Consider the following 24,314-nt stretch of genomic DNA (forward strand, 5'->3'; position numbering starts at 1 on the left):
ACTCACTGTGTGTCTCTGGCACAGTAATATGTGGCCGTGTCCTCAGACCTCAGACTGTTCATTTGCAGGTACAACGCGTTCTTGGCGATGCCTCTGGGTATGGTGAATCTGCCTTTCACGGTTTCAGCATAATAGGTGCTATCAGCAACATAACTAATGGCTGCGACCCACTCCAGCCCCTTCCCTGGAGCCTGGCGGACCCAGCTCATGTCAAAATTACTGAAGGTGAATCCAGAGGCCACAGAGGAGAGTTTCAGGGACTTTCCAGGCTGCACCAAGCCTCCTCCAGACTCTGCCAGCTGCATGTCACTCAGAACACCTGCAAGCACAGAGACTACTAGTCAGGAAACTGTCACCAAGAAAATATTTTTTTCACTTTCTCATGTTCATACAACACACAGTGTCCCTTATCCATGAACTACTTTTTTAAACTTTTATTAATTACACTTTATTCACTTTGTATAACCCCACAAACGCTTCTCACCTCCCCTCATAATCTCACCTTCCCTCCCCCTTCTTCAAGCATGCCCTTTCCAAGTCCACTGATAGGGGAGGTCCCCCTCTCCTTCCTTCTGATCTTAGTCTATCAGATCTCATCAGGAGTGGCTGCATTGTCATCTTCTGTGGCCTGGTAATGCTTCTCCCCCCTCAGGGGGAGGTGGTAAAAAAGCAGGCCAATCAGTTTATGTCAGAGGCAATCCTTCTTCCCATTACTATGGAACCCACTTGGACACTGAACTGCCATGGGCTACATCTGTTCAGGAGTTCTAGGTTATCACCATGCATGGTACTTGGTTTGAGTATGAGTCTCTGGAAAGACCCCTGTGTTCAAATTTTCTGGTTCTGTTGCTATCCTTGTGGAATTCCTATCCTCTCCAGATCTTACTATTTCCTACTTCTTTCATAAGGTTCCATGCACTCTGCCCAACAGTTGGCCGTAAGTCTCAGCATCTGCTTTGATAGTCTGCAGGGCAGAGCGTCTCAGAGGTCCTCTGTGGCAGGTTCCTAACTTGTTTCCTGTTTTCTTCTTCTTCTTCTTATGGTGTCCATCACCTTTGCCTTTTGGGATGGGGATTGAGCATTTTAGTCAGGGTCCTCCCTCTTGATTAGTCTCTTTAGATGTACAGATTTTAGTAGGTTTATCCTATATTATATGTCTATATGAGTGAGTACATGCCATGTGTGTCTTTCTGCTTGGGTAACCAAGCTGATCCCCAGGTCAATGGTGAAATGTCTGTTCTCAGTGCTGATCACTGAATGTGAGGACCTGGGAACACAGGGCTGGGATCCTCTACCAGAGCTGCAAGGTCAGGGCAGGGCTGGTTTTCAAGAGTACAGGGAAACCTTATTTGCATGTCTTCCTGCTGTAGCAGGCTGGTAGTTGGGCCTGGGGAGAAAGCAGTACCCAGAGCAGATATAAGACATCAAAGCCTGATGACAGTTATTGAAATCAACACAGTATGGGGTGGCAGCTCCTTTTGCACTTTTCCCTTGTTAATGACTCAGCACTCTTTATTTAGTTCTCTTTTGTGTGTAAGCATACAACATGCTGTGTCTTCACACTGCTGTGTCTCCTCAGTGTAAATATGAACGTAAGCTGCTCCACACACAGCTGTGTTTCTATGTAAGAGCTCAGTCCTTCCTATTATCTGGGCTGGACATGGCTTCTCTCTGATTTTACTTGTGAATAGTGTTGCCTGCAGAGGTAAGTAGAATTCACTCTGTTTTGGGGACAGTTGTGACTTTTAGGAATTTTATTCATTTCTGAGAGAACACTCATCTCAGGGCATAGAAGGCTGACAAATGTGACATCCCTTTTCCCTGCCTGTCTTTCCTTCAGTGTTTGCTAGTGAGACATAGTTCTATTGGCAGCAAACTGACTTGCTTTGCATTCTGAAGTCTCTCCACGATTTTTTTTCAACTCCCTTAATCCTTGTCTTCATCTTTACATCAGAAAACACATCACAGTGTTTGTGTTGGGCCACTTTTTATTTCCCCAAGTTTATATATTCAGCATAACCATTGCTTTTAATTGACTTTAAAGATGAATGTGTTATGATATCCCCAGGTGTCTTGTTTTCCTCATACTCATCCCCTTTCTCTCACCACACCTCATTTTGCTTTCATGTCACCATTATGCTGTTGACTCGGGTCCCCTTGATACTCACTGAAGATGTCTTCCCTTCATAGCATTCCTATTCTAGTTTCAAAACCTACACAAAGATGTCCAAACCCCCAAAACATGCAATCTGGGTTCTGAGCATGACAGAACCAGGAAGTGTGTATTCTTCCTAATCTTCATTATGTTGTTTGATGTGAAGACTTCCAGTGTCATCCATGTTCATCTGAAGCTCAGGATCACTGAGGACAAGAAATAGGTGGAATAATATAAGTCATGGAGAATGGGGCTGAAATGCTGTCTTTTGGACAGGACATGCCTATCACAGTAATGGGTTCATCTTGCCTTTTGTCTCTGTGAGACCTATTTAACACAAGACAACAAACAACTTGGTGTAGACAAGGTAAATAATTTCTGGGTGTTGACCCTTAGTGAGGAGATATTGGAAGGGAATAGTCCTGGAGAGGGGGAATCCTTCTTTTTAGGGTGTGGTCACTGGGAGTCCTGTGCTGCTGTGCTTGACTCTGAACACATGCACGCAGGGGCAGCACCAACTGGATTTAATGAAAGCCATGGAGTTGGAACAGGCTCATTTTGTGCAAGATATGGGAGGAGTTGTAGTAGAAAATAGGGTAGAGATATGATCATATTTAACTACATCCATGAGGAAATTCCCTAATTGAAAAAAAAATTGAGAAGTGAATGTTTGAGTGTATTAATGACAGTAAATACACTCTGGCAATGTGAAAAAATGTGCAGGTAAGTTCATCCCCAGTAAAAGAAAAGATGTCTTACCATACTTAAAAAAAAAACGGTACACTGCAGTTCTATATTAATATAACCAGCATGCCACCTTCATAAACACAGACAGAGAGAAAGAGAGAGAGAGAGGCAGAGACAGGTGCCTGAGATGGTAGGCAGTGTTTGTGGATGTGATAAGAAAACAGAGGTTCTATAAAGGCAGACATATTAGTATTACATCAGACTTTTCAACAGAGACTTTAAAAGCCAGAAGGGCCTGGGCAGATATTTTGCAGAACCTAAGAGAGCACAGATATCAACCTAGACTACTGTACCCAGAAAAATTTTCAGCTATCATGGGTGGAGAAAACAAGATATTCCTTGACAAAAGCCAATGTAAAAATATATCTTTTCACTAACCCAGTCCTACCGAGTACATTAGAAAGAAAACTGTAAGACACCAATGATAAATATACCGAGGAAGACCCAGGAAATAAATAATTTCACACCAGCAAAAAACAAAAGAAAGGAAACACACTTACTCCCATTACCACCATCAATATCAGAGTTACCAGAATTAATAATCATTGGTCATTAATATCTATGAACATCAATGGATTCAATTTATCAATATAAAGACACAAGTTAATGGAGTGGTTACAAAAACAGATTCCATCATTCTGCTGCATAGCAGAAACACAGCCCAGCAACAAAGACAGACATTACCTAAGAGTAAAGTACTGGAAAAACATTTTCCAAGCAAGTAGAAACAAACAGGGGTAGATACTCTAATATCTAATAAAATAAACTTACAAGCAAAAGTAATCAAGGGATGGGGAAGACACTTCATACTCATCAAAGAAAAAATCTACCAAGATGATGTCTCAATACTAAACAGGTATCCCCCAAATAAAGGGTTTCCACATTAATAAATGTACATTATTAAAACTTAAATCAGACATTTAACCCCAAACATTAATAGTGGGAAACTCTAACACCCAACTCTGACCAATGGGCAGGTAATTATTGATTATCACGGAGCAAACATTCAACACTGTGTCTCTTAATGAAACTTCTCTAGCTCATGGGTGATACACCAGGTTCATCCTGTCAACAGCAGCAAAGAGTTCCAGAAGAATAATTGTGGATGCCTTTGTGAGCAGCAATAGCTCAAACCATGAAAAGTACACCACTCTTCTTTCTATGGGATGCACTGGTAAGAGAGAACAGAGACTGGAGCCAACACCAGCTGGGATGTGCACACAGGCTGGGTGAGGTTTGGTGCTATGAGAGCTCACAATATTGCAGAAGAAGAGACTGCTTGGGCTTTAAGGTCCAAGCAATTTTTTAAAAGAGGCAATGCTTAAAATGTAATGTGACAACAATGATAACAAACTATGCTTTAAAATAGGATCTCTTGGTTTAGAAAGGGAAACCACTGATATTTCCTTTTTCGAGGTAGATTTTGTAAAGTGACATTAATTCTTGGAAGCTGTGGCCTTTCAGTCACATGTGCAAGAACAGAGAAGATGAATAACATGGTATTTAAAATCCCTTTGCTCTCTTACTGATCGTAGAGTCAAAAATGTCATAAATTCACATTCCTGTTTCTCTCTCTCTCCGAGACGTCCATACTGAGACTTCCTTGAAAACCGAGAGCTGAATTGTATTATGTGCATTGTATTATATTTCTCTCTCTCTCTCTCTCTCTCTCTCTCTCTCTCTCTCTCTTAGAGACGCCCATGCTGAGATTTCCTTGAGAATCAAGAGCTGAATTGTATTATGTGCATGTTTCTCCATCCACTGGAGTCCCTTTCCTGGGCGGATCCATGCTACATCATATACTGGGTATTGAGGATTACTGAGGATCGGTACAAGAAGTGTGGTGACATCAACACAGGTAATGGATCTAACTTTTCAGGACTGTGCATTTAAGTAATATCTGGAACAGGGTCCTTCTTGAGATTCACAGTGCAAATCAATGTTACCAAGCACCTTAATACTCAAACATGGAATCTGTGAAAAATGAGTGTTGTCGGATATTGATCCCATTGTGTTCCCTGAGGTTGTGAACTGTAACCACCTGTCTTTTGTTTGGTGTGATTGAGCCATAACACACACCTTTAATCCAAGAACTTTCTGATTACTTTTAACAGGTGATTATGGCATGTTTCAGCCAGTCCTAGAATGCACCTTTAATCCAAGGACTTTCTGTACACAGGATTTAAAAAGTTACCCCTAGGTCAAGAGGCAAAGCAAGAAATCAGCTGACAGGGATTAAAGAGTAGTAGGGAAAAAAGGAGTAAGAGAGACTTTGAGTTGAGGGATATTTAACACAGAAGGTGGAAGTGGAAGGAGCTTTTAGCTCTCTAGCTTCTGTCTCTTAGGGCTTTGAGCTAGCCAATGTTTGGCCTTTTCTTCCTGGGCTATCAGCTGAGCTAGTAAGCCTTTGGGTTTTTTTTCACTTGGGATGTAAACTGAGAAGGAAGGTCAGCTGGGTGCTTTCTCTGCCTCTCTGAGCTAGCAGATTTTCACCCAAGCATCTGGACCCTGAGTCTTTAGTAGTAAAATAGAAGTTTTGGGATTTTCACTTTTTGAAACAACAAATGAATGCTTTCTGTACCTTCTTTTTTTTTTTTTCGGCAAAGATGTTCTTCTTTTATTATTATTTGCAGGTAATAGCATTTCAATTCTTTCACTTTCTTTTTTTGTTTTGTTTTTTTTTTTCAATGCAGTTTATTCAGGAACATTGAACAATCCTCGGACCCCAGGGAAAGCCAGCCCACAGCTTAAATAGCCTCTGGGTAGCCAACCCAGGCGTGCCACGTGGGCAATGCAGATAGGTCCACATACATGGAAGCAAGCCAGATCCTCAGCCTTAGCCAAATGTGGAATTGTTCATGACAGAGAGCACTCACCATCGGGAAGGTGAAAGGCGGAATCCAGCTCCATCTTTAAGGCATAGCATTCCGCAGCCCTCTACAGTTCCCCCTTTTTGTTTTAGACGCATCAGGCAAGAGTAGAGGTCTGATCTCTGATATTAGAAATAAATTGGGACTTTGTACAGATGTTCATTTAGGTGTCATCCACCCAAAGAGCATCAGACCCATCCGATACCTTTTTCTCAGAGGCGGGACCTGGGGCATCAACCCGCATGCAATCAGACATGCTCTTCTCTGGGTCCAAAGCGGCTGACCCTGAGTGCAGTGCTTAGCCTCGCATCCTGAGCGTATCATTTTAGCTTTTTATGGTATCCAACCATGCTTGGGGAGAATGTCCTGCTTCAATGGCTGTAAAGGCCTGAATGATCATGGCCGCATCACACTGTTGTGAGACTCTAATCTTGCATATATACCACAGGCAAACCAAGGAGACCAACACCAGAAGGCCTGCTAACACTCCCATGCCCGCCCATTCCTTCAGATGATTCATGGCTGCAGCAATCCATGTTGATAATCCTGTGGCTAGTCCTGCGTCCACTCAACTAAAAGGAAGCTTGATGGTGTTCAATCAGAGGATTGACCTCTTGCAGGAGCAAATTCATACCCTATGGCAAATCGCTCAACCTGGCTGTCAATAAAAGTATGCTGGACTTTGTGTCACTAGCATACAACATGAGAATTTTTCCTGTGCTGCAAATCTGTCTAAACAATTGTCGAGCTATATTTTAGGTAATTGGACTGGAGAATTCGATACTACGATGGAACAGCTGAGAGTGGCCATTGTCACAGTAAATTCTACCGGAGTTTCTGTACCTTCTTGTAGGAAACAATTACAGTACATATCTGAAATATATTTATGAGTTTATTTCATTTTCTAACACAAGTATAGATTGTTAATTCAGGTATGGTTTTATTACATTTGTGTATAAAATAAAGGATGATTTATAGGTGATTTAAACTTTTCTAAGGCTCCTCACAAAACTCTCATTCACCACTTTTCAGAGTGACTGACACTTGTTGAAATATGCTGAGGTTGACTTGTATGTACTCTGATGCTCCCGCAAATCCAGAAAACTGTTAAGTAGGTAGCTTAGATTCTGCTCAGGAAAATAATATTTTGTTAAAAGCAAACTGTCTGAGATATTCACAGATATATTGACAGGTCTTGGGAAGATTTCTAAGCAGGAAGAGGAATCCAGAAACTACAGTGTTAACAAGCCCTCAGCATGACTTGTAGCACCTGCTCATTAGGTACAGCCCTGAGCTTCCTGAGGTCTGAGGAGCCCTGTGCTTGTTGCAAATGTTCTATAGGGAAGTAACTCACACTATGTTCAATACCTACTACTATAGGAGAATATAAATGTATACATACACATGTACATATAGAAGAAAGAGAAGTTATCATGTAATAGGAGGCAATGCCCCTACTACACATGTCATGCTAAGAATTAAGAACCCTAGTACTAGAAATAGGTTATGTCTTTTTGAGATGTTGGCTAGTGGGGTTCATTCAATGACTAAATGTTGAAAAGCATTGCCTGTGCTGTAGATTGACCTCTAGACTTTGCACCCATATGCTTCTGCTGAAGGCACCAAGTACTTGAGTGATAAAACATGGAGATGTCAGCCTAGTACCAACTGGAAGCTTCATCTACACTCTCTTGCTTTCAAAGTTTACGAAGTTGCTTTGCTACCTACCAGTGGAGAGAAGTAATTATTAATCTTGCCTCGCTGTGAGTCCTGTGAGCTACCATAGTCACTGACCTGGTAAAATATGTTCACTGGCACAATAGAGATATTGAAATAATATACATACATGAATATATAAAGTTAAAGTTATATGAAAGAACATGTTAAAGTATTTTTCTTAGTGATCATAAAGAAACAAGTGTATTGTTGAAGTCAAGTTATCTCGGCACCTTCACAAAACTCTGTAGTCACTTAATTTCTGTTTACTGTGTTCTACAATAGTACTGCAAACAGTTCATTTCTAACTTAACCAATTTCTTCCTTTTTAATTTTATTTTTTTTTATTTTTAAATAATTTTATACATTCACTTGTATCCCAGCTTTAGCCCACTCCCTCTTTTCCTCCCATTCCTCTCCTCCCTCCCTCATCTCCTCCCTTCCCCTAAGGAGTCCACTGAAAGGGGGTGTCCTCCTCTCCTTCTGTCTGGCTATAGCTTATCAGGTATCTTCATGATGGTTGCAATGTCCTTATCTGTGGCCTAGCAAGGCTGCTCCTCCCTCAGGGGGGAGGGGAAGCTCATGAGTTCATGTCAGAGACAATTCCTGTCCCCCTTAGTAGGGTACCCACTTGGATACTGACCTACCATGGGTTAAGTCTTAGCAGGGGTTGTAGGTTATATCCATGCATGGTCCTTGGTTGGATAAACAGTCTCATAGAAGACCCCTGTGCTCAGATATATTTGGACCTTGTGGGGCTCCCTGTCCCCTCTAGGATATACTAATTCTTCCTTCCTTCATATGATTACATATACTCTGCTGAAGGCTCAGTTATGGGTCTCAGCATCTGCTTTGATACACTGCTAGGTAGAGTCTTTCAGGTGCCTTCTGTGGTAGGCTACTGTCCTATTACTTGTTTTCTCCTATTCCCAATGTCTATCCACTCTGTCCTTCTAAATGGGATTGATCATCTTACCCCTGGACCTCTTTCTTGTTTATCTTCTTTAGTTGTACATATTTTAGTATTTTTATCCTAACTTATAGGTCTATATAAGTGAGTATATACCATGTGTGTCTTCCTGCTTCTGGGATACCACACTCAGGATGATTTTTTTCTAGATCCCACCATTTGCCTGAAAAAATAATGATTTCCTTGTATTTAATTGCTGAGTAATATTCCATTGTGTAGATGTACCACAATTTCTGCATCCATTCTTCAGTTGAGGGGCATCTGGGATGTTTCCAGCTTCTGGCTATTACAAAAAAAGCCTGATACAAACATGGTTGAGCAAATGTACTTGTTGTGTACTTGAACATCTTTTGGATATATGCCTAGGAGTGGCACAGCTGGATCTTGAGGTAGTACTATTCCAAATTGTCTGAGAAAGCCCAGGATTGATTTCCATAGTGGTTGACATTCCCAGCAGCAATGGAGGAAGGTTCCCCTTTCTCCATAGCCTCTCCAGCATGCATTATCTCTTGAGTTTTTTTTTTTTTTTTTTTTTTTTTTATCTTAGCCATTCTGATGGGAGTAAGGTGAAATCTCAGGGTCATTTTGATTTGCATCTATCTGATGGCTAGGGATGTTGAACATCTCCTTATGTGTTTCTCTGCCATTCTATATTCTTCTACAGAGAATTCTCCGTTTAGCTCCATACCCTATTTTTTAATTGGGTTACTTGGATTATTGCCTTTTAACTTCTTTAGTTCTTTATGTATTCCAGATATCAGCCCTCTGTCAGATGTTGGGTTGGTAAAGATTCTTTCCCAATCTATAGGCTGTCGTTTTGTTCTAATGACAGTGTCTTTTGCTTTACAGAAGCTTTTCAGTTTCATGAGGTCCCATTTATTGATTGTTGCTCTTAGGACCTGTGCTGATGGTGTTCTGTTCAGAAAGTTGTCTCCTGTGCCAATGAGTTCTAGGGTCTTCCCCACTTTTTCTTCTAATCAATATAGAGTATCTGGTTTTATATTGAGGTCTTTGATCCACTTGGACTTTAGTTTTGTGCAGGGTGATAAATATGGATCTAGTTTCATTTTTCTGCATGTAGACATCCTGTTGGACCAGCACCATTTGTTGAAGATGCTGTCTTTTTTCCATTGAATGCTTTTGACTTCTTTGTCAAAAATTAAGTATTCATAGGTGTGTGGGTTTATTTCTGGGTCTTCTATTCAGTTCCATTGATCCACCTTTCTGTTTCTATACCAGTACCAAGCATTTATTATTATTATTGCTCTGTAGTACAACTTGAGATCAGGGATGGAGATACCTCCAGAGAATCTGTTTTTGTACAGTATTGTTTTGGAAATTCTAGGTTTTTTGTTTCTCCATGTGAAGTTGAGAATATTTTTTCAAGTTCTATAATGAATTGTGTTGGTATTTTGATGGGAATTGCAATGAATCTGTACATTGCTTTTGGCAGAATGGCCATTTTCACTATGTTAAACCTACTGATACATGAGCACAGGAGATCTTTCCATCTTCTGATGTCTTCTTCAATTTCTTTCTTCAGAGACTTGAAGTTTTTTTTTTTTTTTTCAAACATGTCTTTCACCTGCTTGGTTAGAGTCACCCCAAGGTACTTTTTGTTATTAGTGGCTATTGTGAAGGGTGTTGTTTCCCTGATTTCTTTCTCGGCACTTTTGTCTTTGGTATATAGGAGGGCTTCTGATTTTTATTTGAGTTAATTTTGTATGCAGCCACTTTGCTGAAGGCTTTTATCAGCTGAAGGAGATCTCTGGTTGAGTTTTTGGGGTCACTCAGGTATACTATCAAATCATCTGCATTAGTGAAACTTTGACTTCTTCCTTTCAGATTTGTATTCCCTTGATCTCCCTTACTTGTCTTATTGCTCTAGCTAGGACTTCAAGTACTATGTTGGAGAGAGTGGGTAGCCTTGCTTTGTTCCTGATTTCAGTGGGATTGATTTAAGTTTCTCTGTGTTGAGTTTGATGTTGGCTATAGGCTTGCTGTATATTGCCTTTACTATGTTTAGATATGTGCCTTGAATCCCTGATCTCTCCAAGACTTTAAACATGAATGTAGTTTGGGTTTTGTCAAATGCTTTTTCAGCATCTGAGGAGATGGTCATGTGTTTTTTCTCCTTCAGTTTGTTTATATGGTGGATTACATTGATGGATTTCTGTATATTGAACCACCATTGCATGCCTGGGATGAAGCCTACTTGGTGATGGTGGATGATATCTTTATGTCTTCTTGGATTTGGTTTGCAAGGATTTTATTAAGTATCTTTGCATGAATGTTCATAAGAGAGATAGGTCTGAAGTTCTCTTTTTTTGTTGGATCTTTGTGTGGTTTAGGTATTAGGGTGACTGTGGCTTCATAGAATGAGTTTGGTAATGTTCCTTTTGTTTCTATTTTGTGGAATAATTTGGAGAGAATTGAGTTAGCACTTCTTTGAAGGTCTGGTAGAATTCTGCACTGACACCATCTGGCCCTGGGCTTTTTTTTGAAGGGAGGCTGTTGATGACTGCTTCAATTTCCTTGCAAGATATAGGGCTGTTCAATCTTTCTACCTGATCTTTACTTAATTTTGGTAGATGGAATCTATCAAGAAAATTGTCCATTTCTTTTAGATTTTCGAACTTTGTGTCATATAGGCTTTTGTTCTACGACCTAATGATTGTTTGGATTTCCTTGTTGTCTGTAGTTATGTCCCCCTTTTCATTTCTGATTTTGCTGATTTTAGAAGTTTTTGTCTGCCTTTTAGTTAGTTTGGCTAAGGGCTTGTCTATCTTGTTAATATTCTCGAAGAACCAGCTCTTGGTTTCATTGATTCTTTGAATTGTTTTATATGTTTCTAATTGGTTGATTTCAGCCCTGAGTTTGATTATTTCCATCTTTCTGCTCCTCTTGGGTGTTTCTGCTTCTTCTTTTTTTTTTCCCTAGGGCTTTCAGTTGTGCCATTAAGTTGTTTGTATGAGATGTTACAAATTTCTTCTTAAAGGCACTCAGTGCTATGAGTTTTCCTCTAAGTAGTGCTTTCATTGTGTCCCATAAATTTGGGTATGTTGTGCCTTCATTTTCATTGAATTCTAGGAAGTCTTTAAATTCTTTCTTTTTTTAATCCTTAACCCAGCTGTCATTGAGCAGTAAGTTGTTAAGTTTCCATGTGTGCTACACCCATGCTAGTGTCGCCAAAGTAGCATGTGCTACAGGGCGGGAGACAGCTTTCTTCAGAAATTCGCTCCCTGGATGGTCCCTGGCAGACTCATCCCACCTGGCAAAAAGAAGTATTCTGAGATTTCTGTGCTTTTCGGGTGTGGTCTTGGGAATGGAATTTTAAATTCTTTGATCTTTCTCTGTGACTCCTGAAACAGCACAACCAATTTTATAAAGAAATTTGTTATTACTAGGTTATTAAAAGCTTTAATAAAAATAATATGTAAAAGGAATAAGTTTAAGAAAAGAAATGAATTAGATTTAGTATTAATAGGCATTAAGAATAGTGAAAAAATAATGGCTACCTTCTTAAGAAAAAGTAGCATGGGAAGTGCAGCTGGCAGGAGTTTCCCCTCCCTTCAGTGCCTTGTTTCTAAGGAAGATTATAAATCTTTAGCAGGACATATGGGAGGAGGGTTAACAAAGGTATAATTAGATTTTAATATAGAGAAAGATTTTGGCAGGCATCTGACTTAGCTCCTGCCTTTCCTCTTCACTGGTCAGCAATAATGAAACTATATTTGAGGTTTCTTTTTCTTTGTTTGTTTTGATTAAAAAGTTTTTAGGCCAAGATTTCTTGTGGGCACTGGTGTTTGACTACATTTTTGAGTCAAAATGTAAACTTTGTATTCTTGGTAAAAGTCTGAATGTTCTGGGAAGTATGCCAACTTTAAGGTGCCCTTTTGTAAGATCATTATAAAAATATCAGCTTGACTTCAGTAAAATCGCAGCAGATTCCAAAGCTTCAATGGTCTTTGTCAATTCGCCGAATCTGTTTCTTCCTGTCCAAAGCCTTGTTCTCCTGTGGACGCTGGGAGCCCGACTAGGCTGGTCCATGGCACATGTGCTTGGAGGCTTTTTGCTACTTCCACTGTTGTTGAGGTCCAGCTTTAGTCCATGGTGGTCAGATAGTATACAGGGGATTACTCCAAACTTCTTATATCTGTTAAGACTTGATTTGTGACCAACTACATGGTCTATTTTGGAGAACATTCCATGAGGTGCTGAAAAGAATGTATACTCTTTTGAGTTTGGGTGAAAAGTTCTGTAGACATCTATTAGGTCCATTTGAATTTGGACATTTGTAAGTGCCTTTATTTCTCTTTTTTTGCTTCTGACTAGATGATCTGTCCCTTGGTGATAGTGGGTGTTGAAGTCTCCCACTATTAAGCTTTTGGGCTCAATGTGTGATTTAAGCTTTAATAATGTTTCATTTAGGAATGTAGGTGCTCTTGTGTTTGGGGCATAGATATACAGAATTGTGATGTCTTCTTGGTGGATTTTTCCTTTGATGAGAATGTAGGGCCCCTCTACAGCTTTTTTGATTAGTTTTGGTTGAAAGTCTATTTTATTAGATATTAGGATAGCCACTCTTGCTTGTTTTTTGGGTCCATTTGCTTGAAAAACTGTTTTCCAGCCTTTTACTCTGAGGTAGTGTTTATCTTTGTTGTGTAGGTGTGTTTCTTCGATGCAGCAGAATGTTGGATCCTGTTTCCGCACCCAATCTGTTAGTCTGTGTCTTTTTATTGGAGAGTTGAGTCCATTGATGTCGATAGATAATAATGACCTTTGAATGTTATTTTCTATTATTGTGGAGTTGGTGGTGTTACTGTGATTCATTGCTTGTTTTCCTTTGATTTTTGTTGGGAAATTATCTATAACCTATGTTTTCTTGGGTGTACTTTTTCTCGTTGATTTGGAATTTTCCTTTTAGCATTTTCTGTAGGGCTGGTTTGCTGTTCAAATATTGCTTAAGTTTAGTTTTTTCGTGGAATATTTTGTTTTCTCCATCTATGTTGATTGAAAGCTTTGCTGGATATAGTAGTCTAGGTTGGCATCTGTGGACCCTTAGAGCCTGTATGATATCACCTCAGGCCCAGGCCCTTCTGGCTTTCATAGTTTCTGAAGAGAAGTCCGGTGTGATTCTGATAGGTCTACCTTTATATGTTATTTGGCCTTTTTCCCTTGCTGCTTTTAGTATCTTTTCTTTGTTCACTCAAATAAAAAGTAAAATCAGAACAATCCTAAACACAAAATATCCAAGAAATCAAGGACGCCATAAAAAGGCAAAATCTAAAAGTAATAGGAATTGAAGAAGAAGAGGATTCCAGGCTTCAAGGTCCCAAAAATATTTTCAAGAAAATCATAGAAGAAAATTTTCCCAACCTAAATAAAGAGATGTCCACAAATATACAAGACGCCCACAGAACACCAAATAGACTAGCCCAGAAAAGAAACTCCTCATGCCACATCATACTCAAAACACTTAATCAACAGAACAATTTCTTCTAGGAGAAACACAAGATGAGTTTTTGCTGGGCTCTATTCACAGTTTTCTCAAATGAAGGGTCCCAAAAGCCACATTTGAAACATAATTTGAAACATCATTGTAACAATGTCTTTCCATGCTCATTCAAACTTGAGTGCACATTTTCTTTTCTCATACATTAATCTGAAATTATTTTAAAATTTAATTTATATCCTTCTGATTTCCAGAACTTCCTTAAGATTTAAACTATGTTTAAACATGTTTCACAATTGAGATCAATTCATGACTTATTCAGAAGACATAAATCTACTTGGATTTCAGTGTTATTCTCTGAAGTGTCACTCAGTTTTATTCTCCATCATACTGCACTTAGGGATAATGGTTTCAAAATGTTTCAAGCTGTCAACCTCCTCAACAAATGTGTCCCATAGGATAGATGTTAATTAATACTTCCCAGAGAGATCACAAATTCAGACCAGAAAACTCTCTACACATGTTTAGATTGTATCAGGGTGTTTGTTGATTTATTAACTTTGAGCTTCTGACCAGCATCAATGTCAGTTCACTGCTGAAAAGGACTGAAGGTACAGATTTTAATGCGTAAGAAGCAGGGCAGAGAGTTGCCTTCCTAAAAATGGAAGTACTAGAAAATACTGCATTTTTAAAGAAACAATAGAGTACATCAAAATCATTACAAAAATATGTTTAAATGTGTTGAATTGTGCAAGAGACCTGTGAAATAATTGCACTTACTTCAACCATGAGACATTGGTTTTAAGGTTGTATATATCAAAGGGAGACTATAGGTCTCTCAGAGTTTTGGATTTGGGATTAAAATAATTCTACCAATTTTGAGAGTTTTCATGTACAATGAATGAACAGATTCACTCATAACCACCAGCTGGAGAAACTTACAGTAAAAATCTCAAGCAGTGGATATTATATTTCTTAAACAGTTTTTTTTTTCAAATCATAATTTATCTGAGAGAGTGGCAACTGCCATCTGTACGAGAGCAGCAGGTGACAGAAGGGTTCTCACAGATGGAGTGTTCCTAATGCTCTGGCCAGAATCCTCATCCCAACAATGCAGCGACGTCACTTTATCCACTGGTCATCTGATAAGAACCTGATTTGTGCAAGCTGGCTTCCTTCCACTGCTAACACGAAATCCACTGACCAAAGGCCTGTTCACTCTGCACGTGTCTCACCTTCACTGCTGTGGCTCAGTGATGAGAGTTCCAAAATTGTGATATGTGTGTGCATTATCAACATCTTTGAGCTTCTCACTTAGTGAACCAAGCTCTGCAGTGACACTGGAGCAGAGCAGGATGGGGAAGTTGGGGCCTGTGGGCCATGTGTGCCTGAGGGACTCCTTTCTCACCTTGATGAACCTCCCTGAGAATGAAAGAAGCTTAGAAACATTCTACTCTCTGATGCCTCTAGCATCAGCCAGTCATCCATGACCAATGTCCTCCTCTCTCTTTTGTACACCTCAAGGGAACGCATGCTCTCCTCACAGAAGACACACATCCAATACAGTTTTCCATTTTCTGCATCACTGTTTATCAGAAATGGAAGTCAGGGGAGGAAGTGAAGCAGGGCAGGAAACTGGATGCTGAGGCTGATGCAGAAGTCATCAGCAGAGATGTCAGGGCTGTGTTCCAGACATGTGTGCTCTTCATTTACACCACAGAGGAGTACAGGAGACTAATGTGGGCTGGATGCAGGACTACATCCCAATGGTCCTGCCATCACGGTCATGATGTTGCACACAGTTTCCGTATTTGGCTGACAATATATTGATCCTCAGGTTTTTCCTGCCTGACAATTGTTTATTGGTTGAAACATAGAAAGGGGTGTTGTATCCTAAGCTATGCTATGGGTAGAGGAAGGTGGGGGAAGAAATCCAAATAAGAAAAAAGGTCTTTGGTTGGAAGCTAAGGTATGAAGACATCTCATTAGTCCGGTAGGTATTTCCAGGAATCCCCAAGTGCACACTAAACAGTTTTCTTATCAGGAAAGGACTGGGCATGTAATCTCCTTAAAGTCTATGTGACAGTCTTTAGAAGATCTGGGGTTTCGCCAGATCAGTCAGAGAGGAGGGAACCATCATTTTAGCAATGAGCTCAGGGGCTCACACTAATGCTAGGTTTGACCTTAACGGCAGTTCCAACAATAATAAGGTTTTTATTTTATTTTGTCAAAGGATAATTATAAAATAATCATTTTTTTATTTTAAATATAAAATGATTCTATAAATTAAGGGAATTTTCAAAGATGGAGTGAGGTAATAATAAGTATCCATAATATCCTACAGAGGGACAAATCTTTAGTACAGACTGAAGCAGTGGACAGGTAGAGCATATACAGTTTTCTTATAAAGCTTAACTAGTCTGAGCATTATGAAAGGAACACGTGACAAAAATGTTTTCACAGGTGAAGAGTGTCCTTATCACCATTCCTGAATCCTTATTCCAACAAAGTAGTGAGGCCACTCCCTATACCAATCATTGGATGACAGCCCAATTTGTCCATGCTGGCTTCCTTCTACTGATGAACTGAAGTCCACTGAAGCATGGCCTGTTCACTGTGAACTTGACTCATATCCTTTTTTTTTTATGGCTTCTGTGGTGAGAGTCCTAAGACTGGGATAACTCTGTGTTGAATAAATATCGTGGAGATTCTCATTCAGAGAACTAAGCTCTGCAGTGACATTGGAGCAGAGTTACAACTGGATGGCTGGGGCCCTTGGGACACCTGTTCCTCAGGGATTTCTTCCTTACCTTTCTGAACCTCCCTGAGAATGACACAAAAAGGTTTATAAACATTCACCTTGCTTCCCTCCTCTGCATCTGTTAGTCTTTCGTTATTCAAGATTCTCTTTTCTATTTACCTCAAAGATTCATATTTTCCTTATAGAATTCACACATACTGAATTCTTACTTTTTTTTTCAGATGGTCCAAGTAAAAAGTAACTTCATGATGTTACTGAAAATTTGAGCCATATTCTGTTGATGGACGTGGAGTAATCAGAACAAAGGTACAGTCAAGGCCCTGAGTCTAGGACATCACCAAAAGTTGGACAAGCCAGCCTAGAGTAGAGCTAGAGTCTTCTTTCTTTACTTACTTATGTTTCTGTCACACAATAAATCTTGATTGCAGCCTCCCCTCCAAACACTCCTCCAAGACCCCTTTACCTGTCTTCTAAACCCACTGCTCCTTTGTTTTTCTTCTGAAAACATCAGGTATCCTAGTGATGCCGAGTGAATACAGCATAGCAAGGTGCAGTAAGGCTAGGCACAACCACTTATATCAAGGCTGGACAAGGCAACACAGCAGCAGAAAAAGGGTCCCAAGAGCATACAAAAGAGTCAGAGTCACTTTCAATATTACGTGTTCCACAAAAACTCCAAGCTAAAGAACCAGAACATGTGTGCAGAGGACCTAGTATAGACCCATGCAGGCTGCACAGTTGTCATTTCAGTTTCTGTGAGCAGCTATGAGCCTGCTTAGTTGATGCTGTGGGCCAGTTTCTCAGAATCTAGGATCTTAGTTTGGATCGTTTTTGCTATGAAGTGGAAACATGCCCAAAGCAACTTGGGGAGGAAAGGATTTATTAGATTCAAAAGTTCATATCACTATTTATCATGGAAGGAAGTCAGGAGAGGAACTCAAGCATGGCAGAAACCTAGAGTCAAGAGCTGATGCAGAGGTGATGGAGGGCTTGCTCAGGTTGTTTTGTTTTAGGACCTTGGACCACCAGCATGGGGACAATACCACCTATAATGGGCTTGGTCCTCCACCATTTATTACTACTTAAGAAAATGCACTACAGGATTGTCAGTATCCTCCTCATAAGCAGTACTGTAACTGTATGAGTTACATTGATGTATAATGTAGACAGATATACATTATATAATATATGCAGTAACTTACATAGTTATATTACTGCTTATGATGAGGGTACCGTAAGTAGAATACAGTAACTCTAGGTTGTGTCAAGTTGACATAACACCATCCTTCTTGACCAACACTTACCTTCTTACAGCAGGTAAGAAGGAGATATGTGAGGTAACCTTGGAGAAAAGACACGTGGGTCTGGGGAGAGAAAAATCACTTAGATCTAAGAAGTTCAAAGCATATTACAAGAATAAAAAGTAAAAGTAAAGAAAAAAGGAAAGGAAGAAAAGAAAAGAAAAAAGAAGAGAAAGAGAATAAAATTTCTTTACACACTGGGCATCTGTCAGGACCTGAGCAGTTCCTGAGAACTACAAACCAGGTCAACAGAAGCTAACTATAAGGATAGTTAGGTATAGGGACAAAGTTTTGCTAAAATATCTATCAGTTTAAAATATTCCTTGATAGTTTCACGTATGTGTACAGTGAAATTTAGTTATTTCTTTCTCATTTAACTTCTATATCAAAATCCTATATTCTTCTAAGACGTTCTCTTCTGTGTACATCTTGTTGTTGTTGTTGTATATAACCCCTTTAGGTAAATTATTGTTAAGAGCAAGAATGTGAGTGGGATGATCCTTCCTGCAGCACAGAAACATATTAGAGGCTACACTACTGAAGAAGTGGATATCTTCCTCTATCCAAGTTAACCGGCATATTAGACCTTTGGTGAGGGGTGTAGCCTCAGAATCTGACATTCAGTGCTAAAACATTACAACAGCCCCTGCTCTCTTTCCTCCAATCTTTTATGCACCATTTTCCATGATCCACAGAACAGATGGTATGGATGCCTGTATCTGAGAGAGGGCTGATATCCAGATTATATACAGAACTAAAGAAGTTAAAAAGCAGTAATTCAAGCAATCAAATTAAAAAATGGGTACGGAGCTAAACAGAGAATTCTCTGTAGAGGAATATAGAATGGCAGAGAAACACTTACAGAGATGCACAAAGTCCCTAGCAATCAGAGAGATGCAAATTAAAACGACCCTGAGATTTCACCTTACACCCATCAAAATAGCTAAAATAAAAAACTCAAATGACAGCACATGCTGGAGAGGTTGTGGAGAAAGGGGAACCCTCCTCCATTGCTGGTGGGAATGTAAACTGGTACAACCACTTTGGAAATCAATCTGGCGCTTTCTCAGGCAATTAGGAATAGCGCTTCCTCAAAATCCAGCTATACCACTCCTAAGCATATATCCAAAATATGCCCAAGTACACAACAAGGACATGTGCTCAACCATGTTTGTAGCGGCTTCATTTGTAATAATCAAAACCTGGAAATAACCCAGATGTCCATCAACAGAGGAGTGGATACAGAAATTGTGGTATTTTTACACAGTGGAATACTACTCAGCAATTAAAAACAAGGAAATCATGAAATCTGCAGGCAAATGGTAGGATCTAGAAAAGATCATTCTGAGTGAGGTATCCCAGAAGGAGAAAGACACACATGGTATATGCTCACTTATTTAGACCTATAAGATCTGATAAACATAATGAAATCTAGACACCTAAAGAAGATAAGAAAGAGGACCTGGGATAAGATTATCAATTCTCACCTAGAAAGACAAATGGGATGGGCATTGGATGTACGAGAAAACAAGTAACAGGACAGAAGCCTACCATAGATGGCTTCTGAAAGACTCTACCTAGCAGTGTAACAAAGCAGATACTGAGACTCATAGTCAAACCTTCCGGCAGAGCACAGGGAAACATATGAAAGAAGGGGGAGTGAATATGACCTGGAGAGGACAGGAGCTCCACAAGGACCAAATATATCAGGGCACAGGGGTCTTATATGAGACTGTTTCTCTAATCAAGGCCCATGTATGTATATAACTAAGAACCCCTGCTTGTATATAGCCCATTGTAGCTCAGTATCCAAGTGAGTACCCTAATAAGGGGAACAGGGACTATTTCTGACATGAACTCAAGGCAAGCTCTTTGACCTCCCCATCCCCCAAGGGAGGAACAGCCCTCCCAGGTTACAAAGGAGGACTTTGCCTCCAGGCCTGAAGATACCTGATAAAACAGGATCAGATGAAAGGGGAGGTGGTCCTCCCCTATCAGTGGACTTGCAAAGGGGCAGGAAGAAGATGAGGGAGGGAGGGTGGGATTGGGTGGGAATGAGGGAGCAGGATACAGTTGGGATTCAAAGGTAATAAAATGTAGCTAATAATAATAATAATAATAATAATAATGATAATAATAATAATAAATGCTCAATAAATACTCACAAACCAAATTCAAGAACACGTAAAAAATATCTTCTACCTTGATCAAGTGTGCTTCACCCCAGGCATGCAGGTGTGGTGCAAAACATTCTCCCTGGGGTCTTCCTTGTTACTTAGCTTCATTATGTCTCTGGATACTGGATGTTTTTTTGATTAAATCTTCAATTTAAAGTCTGAAGACTCAAATTTAACAACTATAGCCTTCTGTATATGTTTTCAAATTTAAAACTAAAACAAATAACTAAAAACACCTAATATTCATTTCAAATCAGCTGCAATTAATATATGGCCTTCAAATTGCTTTAGAGATACGCTAAATATAATGCTTAAAATGTTAAATGAACAAAGAAAGCTTCCCATGATGGACAAAATGGCAGTTGTAGCAGAAGCCTTAAGATCTCCGCCAAAAACAATGACTCCATCTGGATTCAGGAAATGGTAATCATTGAGAAAAGCCACCCCTTGCCTCTCCCATCACCCTGCCCTGTCTGTGTAGAAACAGTGCACTAGAAAGTTGACTGCTTCTCACCAAGGCAGGCCAGTCTCACAAGTTTCTCACCCACAGGAAAGTCCCTCAGAATTTCTGAGTCTGGCATGCAAAGGCTGATGCTGCCTGCAATGGGAATCAAAGAGTTAATGTTGCACTATGTGATGCCCAAGGACTGACACTGGCTCAGGAACAGCCCTTGGAATTCTGCACCCAGTGAAACCATCAGGATGTCCGTGGAGAAACCTAGGGCAACCTTCCATGTAGTATGTAAGTCTCTCATATTAATTGTTAGCAAGACCATGTAGATTATGATTCCCGCTCTAGTTTATCATTCTCAGATCTCTGACAGTGTTGATGGCTAACTGTAGCTCTTCCAGCTTATCAGCACCTGCCTGCTCAGTCCATTTCATATGTCTATAGAGATATTAAGTCTCCTGGTGAGAAAGGCAAAAACTCACAAAGAGGTTTATCTTGCTTACATGCTTCACATCAAAAAGATAACCAAGTTTCAATGTGAAAAACAAACTAAAGCTAACATGCTGCTATACTCAATAAAATTTTATTTTGTACTATTCCTTTATTCAAAGAAACTTGCTTTTCAATGAATTAGCTCAGTAATCAGCTTTACCTGTATCTAAATGATATGTGATATTCAGACTCTATAAGTTCAGAGTTTTAAATACTAATCAGTTTTGATAAGCTATTAATTTAGCCTTCGTAAAATACTAGCTACTATGGTCACAGACTCAGATTTTTAAATTCCCTTTGTTTAGCTTCTAAATACAGACATAAAAATCACTCTCATCATGCTGAAAACATCTCTGTTCAACCTAGATACATATCACCCATTCTGGACAAAGGGAAGAATGCTCATGCTTTTGACCCAGGAATATTTTCTGGGGACCACTCAAAGTGGTGAGTCTATTCCACAGCTGTTACAGACACTTCTCAACTGTTTTCCTACAGTTTCAATAATCATGTCATATCTAAAATTTAATCTCTTCTTTTTGTAAATTTTGGTAAAATCATTTGAGTTTCAGAAAGTTGTGTGTTGGATTCAGCTGTCATGTGTCAAACAGACTCTAGATGATATGCCCATCACCTCAGTCAACAGCTTAAGTTTCCCCTCACACTAGCTCTTCCTGAAGGTAGACTTTTCCTTTCCCTGGTCTTTCCACTGTAATAGGCCTGAAAGTTTCAAACTTAAGTTTTTTTGTTTGTTTGTTTGTTTGTTTTTTCCATAAACTCCTTACCTTTGCTTTCTTACCCTTGCCTATATCTGTCCCAGCAGATTTCCACATGGCTGACAGACACCATCCAGGAATCAGCTGAAGATCACAAAAGTGATGCATAACCATAGGAGCCCTAGATTGTCCTACAAAAGTGCAGAGTCCTGGCCACCTGGAGGCTGCTGTCAACCCGTCAAGCCAATCTGACTGCTCCCTGTCTTTTCAGGTTTGATCAGATGCTTTTAACAACCTCCCCACCCCACCCCACCCCACAATCCAGCCCAAATCCTCTCCCAGGCTTGGACCAGCATTCCATCCTTCCTGGGCCATGACAGCAACATTCTGTCCACAGCTGAGAAGCCGTTATAGGAAAGAGTATATTGCTCCTGATCCTTAACAAAGGACTGGGATGGTAGGTTCAAAGTAACTTAGTTTGCTGCTTTCCAAAGGAGTCACATTCCTTTTCTCTTGAAGAAAGGACAAATGCCTAATTATGGCTCCCACTTACACACCAGAGGCTGTGCTAGGCTTCTTCAGTATCCCAACTACCAGGGCTTTTTGTTGTTATTGTTTTCTTAAAAACAAACAAAAAAACTTAAAACCTATCTACAGGACTATGCAATATAGAAGCTGCGATCTGATTCAAGGACTTACTTCATAGTTGTCAAATTATACCTGGTAAACCAGGTGTGTGTGTTTTTCTATGTCTTGCTGTTTTATGTAACCTAATGTTCATTTGTAAATATCAATACTGAAATAATCAAGAAATAGAAGCTGAATGCTAGCTCAGATATACTAGAATGCCCAAGAAAAGTAGGGATTGAAGAGAAAAAAAACAAAAACAAAAAACAAGACATGCTAGCTAATTCCTAAACTGACCTTGGGCTAAAATTGAGTTCAGCCTGACCCTTAGGCCTGATTAGTACACAAGGAACCATAGCAGACTCTCCATGTTCTGTAACTACAAGGCCTTCTGCTCCCTTCTATGATAATAACAATGATACAACAGTAAAACAAATACGTCCCATTTTTATAAAACATTCATTTCCTGTCAGTCTTGCCAACAGTAATCGCACCTAGGTAAATGGAAATTGCTCAACTTGAGGGTTTTTTGTTTTTGTTTTTGTTTTTATTTTTTGCCTTTGTAAACCCCCTATTTTAAAGACTCAGGCCTGACTCTGTAGCCTTATAGTCTCAAGAGTGTGTGCCTACAGACAGCTCTGCGTGTCTCAATAAACTTGAAATTCATGAAGAACCCATTCCAGTCTCCTTTCCCTGGATGAGAACACTTTAATTACAACAGAAAGTATATGTACCTATGGAAACTGTACAACCCAGTATGCAAGAAATCCGATGAAGGCCCTGCCTAGAATATGAAAAGAAAGTACACAGGAAGGTCCACTAACTTCCTTATCATGTGATCTCAGGGACCAAGGCAGGGTCTGTTATGTCCTCATAGTTGTCATTTTGTTTATGGGAGACTCTACCTCATATTTTAAAAATAATACAAGAAAAGCATGCACTGTTTTGAGGATATTGGTTCCACTAATGTATTCATTTAGAGGATTCCTATGAAGCAAACACAAACAAACAAGCAAACAACCAAGCTGCCCAGACAGAGAGAGTAGTATTTAACTGTCTCCATAATTTGCTGGCCCCAACGTTTTCTGTGTGTGCGGTTCGCCTCCTGGTGGTTATGAGCGGCCTCACAGTGAGGTTTATGTCTGGGTCCACACTGAAATCCCCTCACTGTGTCTCTTGCACAGTAATAAGTGGCTGTGTCCTCAGGTTTTACTTTGCTCATCTGCAGGTACAGAGTGTTCTTGGCGTTGTCTCTGGAGATGGTGAATCGATTGTTCACGGATGGTGCATAGCGTATGGTATCACTATTTTGATTAATTTCTCCAACCCATTCTAGCCCCTTCCCTGGAGCCTGGCGGACCCAGTCCATCCAGTAACCACTAAAAGTGAATCCAGAGGTTACACAGGAAAGCTTCAGGGAGCCCCCAGGCTGCACCACGCCTCCCCCAGACTCCACAAGCTGCACCTCGCACTGGACACCTGCAAACAGAGGGAATCCTGTCAGTAAACTGCCATGCAGGCTCACTATCCATCTTGCTTGTGTCCACTAACACACTCAGTATCTCTTCTTTTTCCATAAATTACCTTTTAGAAGAGCAACAAGAAAAACCCAAATCAGCCCCAAATCCATGGTGACGGGTCCGTGTTCAGCGCTGATCACTGACTGGGAATTCAGGGCTGATTTCTTTTGCCTGAGATTCAAGGTCGGTGTTGTGCTGGTTTTCACAAGAAGAGAGAGGCCTTATTTGCATGTCTTCCCGCTATATAGCCAGCTCTCTTGAGCGAGCTTAGAGATGACAGGTCCTGGATTTTTTGTAAATTAGCTTGCGGGGAGGTTCTGGAAATAAAAATAATGGCTAGAATTTTTATATCATGT

General features: G+C 40.0%; 1 protein-coding gene across 1 annotated transcript; it reads right to left on the minus strand.

The window, feature by feature from the left end:
- Window positions 1-2: 2 nt before the first annotated feature.
- Window positions 3-24,112, minus strand: LOC132655355 (uncharacterized). The gene is made up of 3 exons (XM_060388367.1): window positions 24,023-24,112; window positions 23,567-23,917; window positions 3-319 (listed from the first exon to the last, which is right to left on the minus strand). Exons 1-3 carry the CDS (start codon window positions 24,066-24,068, stop codon window positions 3-5), a joined length of 714 nt encoding a protein of 237 aa, XP_060244350.1. The 5' UTR covers window positions 24,069-24,112.
- Between the last annotated feature and the right edge of the window lie 202 nt (window positions 24,113-24,314).

Source organism: Meriones unguiculatus, chromosome 7, assembly GCF_030254825.1.
Source record: "Meriones unguiculatus strain TT.TT164.6M chromosome 7, Bangor_MerUng_6.1, whole genome shotgun sequence".
Taxonomy (NCBI): domain Eukaryota; kingdom Metazoa; phylum Chordata; class Mammalia; order Rodentia; family Muridae; genus Meriones; species Meriones unguiculatus.

Bases quoted from the DNA above. Each gene is read 5' to 3' on its own strand.
- LOC132655355 (XM_060388367.1), bottom strand. From the start codon at position 24,068: ATGGATTTGGGGCTGATTTGGGTTTTTCTTGTTGCTCTTCTAAAAG. The intron at 23,918-24,022 runs GTAATTTATGGA...CTCTGTTTGCAG, and splicing joins TCTTGTTGCTCTTCTAAAAG to GTGTCCAGTGCGAGGTGCAG. The intron at 320-23,566 runs GTGAGGCCGCTC...CTGTGCTTGCAG, and splicing joins ACCCAGACATAAACCTCACT to GTGTTCTGAGTGACATGCAG.